General features: G+C 43.7%; 1 protein-coding gene across 1 annotated transcript; it reads left to right on the forward strand.

The window, feature by feature from the left end:
• Positions 1 to 5,886: 5,886 nt before the first annotated feature.
• Positions 5,887 to 7,759, forward strand: LOC143854384 (uncharacterized). The gene is made up of 3 exons (XM_077364332.1): positions 5,887 to 6,830; positions 7,274 to 7,351; positions 7,473 to 7,759. Exons 1-3 carry the CDS (start codon positions 6,042 to 6,044, stop codon positions 7,476 to 7,478), a joined length of 873 nt encoding a protein of 290 aa, XP_077220447.1. The 5' UTR covers positions 5,887 to 6,041; the 3' UTR covers positions 7,479 to 7,759.
• Positions 7,760 to 8,217: the final 458 nt, after the last annotated feature.

Genomic DNA, 8,217 nt, shown 5'->3' on the forward strand with positions numbered 1-8,217 from the left:
TGAAGTTCTAAACAAAATACATATTTTTTTGTCTCAACAAGTCGGAGGATTTCTCTAGGGTTTTGATGGGTGTGGATCTGTAAGAAAAACTCAATTAGAGGTTGAGTGGCCTCCTCTGGAGAAGATGAACAGGGGAAAGAAGATGGAAATAGAGGAAAATTGTGGAAAATCAATCTATCTGCCCATCACAACGATGGGTTCTGTCATTATATAATTGATTCCCTTTACAATCTCTCTCTAACAACTAACAGGTGTCCTAATTTTATTTGCTCTTTTCTAACAACTTTAGCCTTTCCTTATGCAGATGGTGGGCTTTAGTGAAGGGCAGCTGGGCCTTTAGCCCATGTGCACATAATCGGCGAGATGGCTTGGGCAAAGCCTGTGCCTGGCTAGGACTCTTGCTGGTGTGGCATCACTAGATGGCTGGTGACCCAGATGGCCAGGTGTAACATTCTTTCCCCCATCGAAAGGAACCTTGTCCTCAAGGTTCAGGGCAGGGAATAAGCACTGAATTTTCGAAGCGTCCTCCCATGTAGCATCTGAAGGTGGTAGTCCAGACCACTGAATGAGGACCTGGGGACAGAGGGACTAACCACGTTGAATTGTTCTAGTTGCCAATACTTGAGAAGGTTGGACCAATGGATGGGACTCTATAGTGAATGGGGGCAAGGGGATGGCATGACTAGAGGGTCGCCTACACATGGTTTGAGGAGGGAAACATGGAATGTGGGATGGATCTTTGAGCCCTCGGGTAGGCTTAGACGATAGGCGACATAACCGATACGCTCCAGGATTTGGAAGGGACCGAAGTAGCGGCGTGAGAACTTGTGGGAGGTACGACTGGCGGCGGTGGATTGTCGATAAGGTTGTAATTTGAGGAACACCCAGTCACCCACTTTATATTCACGATCAGCTCGATGCTTGTCGGCTTGGTGTTTCATTCGGAGTTGGGCACGGAGGAGATTAGCCTTCAGTAGTTGGAGAAGTTGATCACGTTGGAGCAGAGCACTGTCAACTTGATCCACCTTAGAAGAGCCACGAATGTAATCCGGGATTGTAGGGGGTTTGCGACCATAGAGTGCTTCAAATGGGGTCATGCCGGCAGCTGAATGATAGGTAGTGTTGTACCAATATTCCGCCCAAGGTAGAAATTTGAACCAATGGAGCGGTTGATCCATGACAAAGCATCGCAAGTACTATTCGAGACAACGGTTGAGTACTTCCGTTTGGCCATAAGTTTTTGGGTGGTAGGCGGTACTCATTTTGAGTGATGTACCTTGTTGGCGGAAAAGTTCTTGCCAGAATTTGCTGAAAAATAAAGGATCGTGATCGCTGACTATACTCCGGGGCATGCCATGGAGTTTATAGATGTTATTGGCAAAGAGTTCTGAAACTAAGGGCGCGGTGTAGTGTGGGGGTAATGGGAGGAAGTGAGCATACTTAGAGAGTCTGTCAATGACGACGAGTATAGCTGTCTTGCCATGGGAGTTGGGCAAATTGGTGATGAAGTCCAAGGCTATATCCTCCCAAACCTTGTCTAGTATAGGTAGGGGTTGAAGAAGGCTAGCAAGGGAGCAGATAGCATATTTAGTTTGCTGGCAAACTTGGCATTCAGCCACCAATTGTCGAATGTGTGAGCGCATTCTTGTCCAAAAGAAACCTTGTTTGATGCGGGCCAAAGTACGGGTAAAACCAGAGTGGCCTCCGATGGGGCTCGTGTGAAACTCTTTGAAAATGTTAAGGCGTAGTGAGGATTGGGACGGGACAACCAGACGATCTTTGTAGAAGAGGAGGTTGTCGGTAACTCTATGGTTTGGGTACTCCCCTGGTCGCTGAATGATAAGTTGGATTAGTCGCTGAGAGTCATCATCAGATTGTAATGCGGTCTTGAGCTGGGCGGTTAATGTGAACTGGGGGCTAGAAATTGCTGAGAATTTGGGACATCGGGACAGAGCATCTGCTACAATGTTGTCCTTCCCCGGTTTGTAGACTATACGGTATTGAAAGCCTAGAAGTTTCTGCAACCAATATTGTTGCTCAGGTGTTTGGATAGACTGGTCCATCAAATGTTGCAGGCTGCGATGGTCCGTGCGAACAATAAATTCACGGCCGAGGAGGTAATGGCGCATTTCATCTGGCGAAAGGCGACGAATGGGTAAACGAGGACTTGGAGGCGGAGAAGGGGGGAGGGCAGTGATGATTGGGGGTGGAGGGAGTAATGGTGGCAGCGAAGGCTTTGATTGGAAAAAACGAGATTGAAATCGGCGAGCATCCGCGTATTGATCAGCTTTGAGCTTGGCGAGGCCAATGGCCTGAGATAAGGATGTAGGTTTCTGCGATTGAACTTCGTGGCGCAGCTCCGGCCGTAATCCGGAGATAAAACAACTGAGCATGAAGGATGGAGGTAATCCCACGGTTTGATTGGCCAGAGCCTCGAAATCAGATTGGTAGTCGTCAAGTGTCGTTGTCTGTATGAGTTTGGATAGGGCACCCTGTGGATCGACATATTCAGAAGGGCCAAATCGCACGGCGACGGCGTCGGTGAATGCAGACCATGATGTTAATTGTTTGTTGTTTGTCATCCATTGAAACCAAGCAAGGACTGGGCCGTCCATGTAGAAGGAGCTGATGGTAAGTCACTGCTCATCAGGGGTATTGTGATAGGAGAAAAATTGGTTGGCCTTGAAGTTCCAGCCAAGGGGATCGACGCCATCGAAGCGAGGAAAATCCAGCTTTATCAAACGGCCAAGGTGTGGGTCTGGGAGTGCGAATGATGGGGAAGATGGCCGTGGTGATTCAATCCGACGCGGATCGAGCTGTCCCTTGATGGTTGTAACGGCGGCAACGAGCTCTGCAAGAGTAGTGGTGATGGAAGAGAGCTTGGTTGTGAGGGAATGGATTTGGGTATTGTGGGAAGAGGTGGAATCATGGAGCTGGTGAATGGCTTCTTCTATTTTCTTGAATCTGGTACCTTCTGCCATTGGGTTGGGAGAAGGCAATCTTCTGCCATTGGGTTGGGAGAAGGCAATGAAAGCACCAATTGATGGGTGTAGATCTGTAAGAAAAACTCAATTCGAGGTTGAGTGGCCTCCTGGAGTAGATGAACAGGGGAAAGAAGATGGAAATAGAGGAAAATTGTGGAAAATCAATCTATCTGCCCATCACAACGATGGGTTCTGTCATTATATAATTGATTCTCTTTACAATCTCTCTCTAACAACTAACATATGTCCTAATTTTATTTGCTCTTTTCTAACAACTTTAGGCTTCCCTTATGCAGATAGTGGGCTTTAGTGAAGGGCAGCTGGGCCTTTAGCCCATGTGCACATAATCGGCGAGATGGCTTGGGCGAAGCCTATGCCTGGCTGAGACTCTTGCTGGTGTGGCATCACTAGATGGCTGGTGACCCAAATGGCCAGGTGTAACAGAGATTGAGAGGGAGGGAGAGAGAGGGAGCATACCTGGGACAACCAGAGGCCATCACGTGGCACACAGGAATTCTTGAATGAGGTAGAAATCCGGACGGCACAACAGTATGACCCAAGATTCCCTGACTGCTTATCTCGGAAGACCGTACGGCGACACGTCGGCCGCCATACCATTGACTTGCAATTTCTGGAAGGCCGAACGAGTAGGCCATACCGATACCATGCCTGCCAACACATCGTCGACTCGTCATTCCCTGAACCTTCACCTGTAAAAGGGAAACCCCAACTCTAATTAGAGGGTAATGCCACACCTCAGGTGCACGAGGCTGACTCTTACTTCTCGGGACTCCGAGCTTTTTCTTTCCTGCTCAGTTCTCACATGTTGCCTCGTCTGACTAGACTATGGAAGGGTTTCCCGGGAGTTCCTGTCAGAATATGTGAGATCTCACCATTGGACTAGGTTAATATCTCACTGTTGGATTACTTGGGTAATAGATTAGGGAAATATGCTTGATTAGGAAGCTAAGCTAGATGTAGTAATTAGGTTAAATTAGAATGTTTTAAATTAGAATGCTTCTATCTTTATCCCATTCCACAATTGATGCTAATCTTTATACGTTTAATTGTTTATCCTTTGAATGTTATATACAAATACTCGTTGTGCTCTTTGTAATAAATCAAGATTTAGTGGAATCTCTAATATTGTCATGGTGTTAGAGCGGCCGATCTGTGATAGTTTTTCGGTGGACGACTGATCTAGCTGTCAGCTTCGCATCTGCTTTTTCTTTTTCTATACTATCTTCTTCCTTTGATTACTCATCGGTTAGTTTCAACGTTGACCTTGGGCTGCTGCCCACAATTCTGGTAATGTCTGGCCGTCCGCGCAGGCCACCATAGCTCTCCACTATCTGCTGCAAAAAACATTCTCCCAGCAAATCTAAACTCCTATTTCTTTCTCGTCTTCCTCTCATCTCCCAAATAACATCCACTTGCCCAACCTGGGACCTGCTTTCAAGCCCTTCACCCAGCCACCGACACAACACAAACCGGGGATTTGGAGACTCCGAAGCTTAACCTCGAGAGAGGAGATTTTTGAAGTGACTGAAAGTCGGTCTTGCACTAGGAGTGATTCATCACCATTTTCTCCGTACACCGGCCTTGAAATAGTTGCCGTCAAAGAGCATCAGTTTGAAAGATAAAGATAAAAATGGAAACATACTAATCTAGCCTAACTACCACATTTACTTATTCGCCTAATCAACGTGACTCAATCTATCAAATCTAACACACTAACAATCCAATGGTGAGATGTCTCACACTAACAGTTCCGACTTCGGGCATTCTTGACTCTCTTCTTTGAGTGCAGGACACCAAGACGAGCCTACCACCCTTCTGTCACAAACCGAGAGGGATCCATCCGAGCACTAGGTCGGATCGGGCCGCAGCACCAGCCATAAAGAAATCCAAATCTTATGGAGATGATTTTCGGGCTACAACCAAGTTACCTCGTGGCCTATCAAATGAACGGTTTGGATCATCCTAAGAAGTCGGCCCACCATACTTTCGTAAAAATAAACGGGACTTCACGCTCACAGATTACATCTCATAAATATCAGGGAAATCATTTTTGTGATACCCTTATTACGTACAGTACGGGTACGCGCTTACACCATGTAATATTTGGATAAGGGTATTTTCGTCATTCTAACATAATAAGAGCATTTCTTGCGCGACATTTTTTCCCGAGTGCCGCTATGGGGACCGAAAAGTGGAACCAAGAGCGTAGACTAACAAATCCTCTCATGGCACATGGCAAGACAGGTTACTTTAGCAATTTTCATGGCCAAAAAGGCAAAAATCAAGGAACATATTTCTAACGTGTTAATAGACTATTTGTTAGGTTACAATCTCGGTCTCCCATTCGGTTACCATATCATTATTCCAATTTTCCCGTTTTCTCTCGTTTTGAATCTCGACCAATTAAATCTAGTCTACCGCGTACTCAAACATTCGTCTCACTATGGAGCCTCTATAATACTCACGGTGCGCAATACGCACACACACTCCCCGCCAAATAATCCGAAACCCTCCGTACCTCTCATCAAATTTCCATTCCTACCCTTTTTCTCATATAACAAAGGAAATCAATATATATAATATTCCCCCCCTTTCTACCCTAGACCATAGCCCTTTAGTCTATTTATGGGGTAGCCCAAGGAACAAAAAGGGTCAAATATATCATTCCCCTATATAAAAAGGGCAATAATAAATTCGCACCCCCTGCAGTACGCATGTGCACCACTTATAACTTGATTTAACGTCAAAAAGCGTTAAAGTTTCGCACTGTTCACGTCAAATCACTCTCTAAGTAGTGCGCATGCGTACTGGAGGGGGTGCGAATTTATCAGTACCCATATAAAAACCCAAAATCCCACCGCGAACGTTAAAACCGCTCATATCTCTCTCCCTCCTACGTTTCTCGGCCACTTCAGAAACCGTGGAGGATTACTTCTCTCTTTATACCAAAACCCTTCAAAATCCCTCCAACTTTTTTCTTTTCCTCAACCCGAAAAAAACCCTCAGAAAGTTCAAAAAATCCCTCCGATCCGATCTATGGTGATGATTTCCGGCGAGATCGAAAAACGGCGTAAATTCACGGCTCCGGCCGAGAAATCTCAGCCTCTTCACAATTTCTCGATGCCGTTCTTGAAATGGGGAAATCAGAAGCACCTCCGATGCATGAAAGTGAATCCGAACGGAGAAATCAACGGTCCAGATCGCAGATCGTCTTCATCTGAAGTCGAATCTGACGGTGGAAAGGGAGAAGATTCTGAGAATCGGAGCTTACGGAAGCGTTTTTCTTCGTCTCCTTCTCCGGCGAGAAATTTGAAATTCCGGCCGCCGGCGATCGGAGCTTCCGGCAAGTCAAAGGTGGAGAGGGAATTGGAAAACGGAATTGAAGAAATTAGGGCGAAGCTTTTGGTTCATCTCCGAACGGCGGCGAGGAAGATGAAGTTTCCGGTGCCGGAATCCGGCGAGGAAGAGGAATCGGCGCTGAGGAAGATGAAGTTTCCGGTGCCTGAATATGGAGAGGAAGAGGAATCGGCGGCGAGGCCATGGAATCTTAGGACGAGGAGATCTGCATGTAAGGATCCGAATAAGATCCGATTAGGTTCAAGGAATGAAAAGCAGCCTTCTCCTTTGTTGATGCCGGAGAATCTGGTGAAATCGGTGAGATTGAGAAGCGCGGCTCCGGTAAAGATGCTGGAGAAGAAAGAACGGCGGAAATTTTCAGTCTCGCTTTCACGAGATGAGATTGAAGAAGATTTCTTTGCGATGACGGGATCTAGACCTGCTAGGAGGCCAAAAAAGAGGGCTAAGATGATACAGAGGCAATTAGATGTAAGAAATTTCTAATTTTGAATTTTTGACTAAACCGATCTACTTTCTTTTTTTTCTTTCTCATGTGTAATTTCATTCAATTTTATTGTTTTTTTGTCCTTTTGAAATCTGCAATTTTATTTTTTTTTTGTCCTTTTTTTTTGTACAATTTCATTTGATTTCTTGTTTGTTGTGTTTTTGAAATCTGCAATTGCTTGTAAGAAATTTTTTATTTTGACTACACTTTCATTCAATTTCCTGTTTTTTTTTTCTCATGTACAATTTCATTCAATTTCTTGTTTTTTTTTTCTTTTTGAAATCTGCAATTGGATGTTAGAAATTTTTAATTTTGACTTACACTGATCTGCTTTCCTGTTCTCTTTTTTTTCCTCATGTACAATGTCAATTTGATTTCTTGTTTTTTGAATTTTTGAAATCTGAGAAAGTTTTTATGATTTTTGCAGGCATGTTTTCCTGGTCTATGGTTATCTGAAGTCACACCAGATTCATACAAAGTTGACGATTTTCAAGAGCCTGCGCAGGTAAATTACCCTCCATTTGTTTTTGTATCCTGTATTTTTTCCTCCTCTGTTTCCCCATTAATTTGAATTTTGTTCTGTAACACATTGTGGAACTAACAATCTTTGATTGTGAATTTTGCAGATGTAGAATGATGGGAACAAGGATGCATGCTTTTATGAAATTATTGTAGGATGACCATTGCGACATTATGACCTCAATTACAGGTATAATGCATCATCCATCTGTAAAATGGAAATTTTAATAAAATGGCGGATTCCATGCTTACTTGTTGTGCAAGTTTTGTTACTTGAAATGCTAATCTGATTTATTCAATTGCTTCCTCTTTAGATTTGTGATTAGAATTCTCATGGTTGGGTGTAACCTGTTACTTTCAAAAGTAAAAGGGATTGAGATTTGTGTTGGGTTTACTTTTTTCTGATAATGTGAGATGAATCAGTTTTGATGTTAAAAAATTGTTGGGTATTGAGGAACAGTTACACATGAGCAGGGGAATGGAATGTAATGCCTTGAAGAAATTAATGTTTATAAATGCCTGGGCAGGCCTCTTATTCTTGAAGAATTTCTTATTTTTATAGCTGTTTTTTTTTTTTTTTTTGAAAGATTGTTTTTATGGCTGTTTGATATATTCTTGTTGTCTAAAAATCAAGAGCAAAGTGCGTACAGCTTGTTAGGCACAAAAGAACTCTTGATTATATTCCTTCTAATGATCAATTCATTGAAGGATGAACAAATTAGATCAAATGCTCAGAAAAAAAATATTACCATAAAATGTGGGTTTCTGTTGTGTTCATTTCCAAGTGCTTGAGATGGGTCCAATCCATTTGATCATATCCCTTGCATCGTATTCTTGAAGAATTTCTGAATA

This window comes from Tasmannia lanceolata, unplaced genomic scaffold (genome assembly GCF_043159265.1).
Source record: "Tasmannia lanceolata isolate RefF3 unplaced genomic scaffold, GAP_Taslan_0.1 ptg000020l, whole genome shotgun sequence".
Lineage (NCBI taxonomy): Eukaryota > Viridiplantae > Streptophyta > Magnoliopsida > Canellales > Winteraceae > Tasmannia > Tasmannia lanceolata.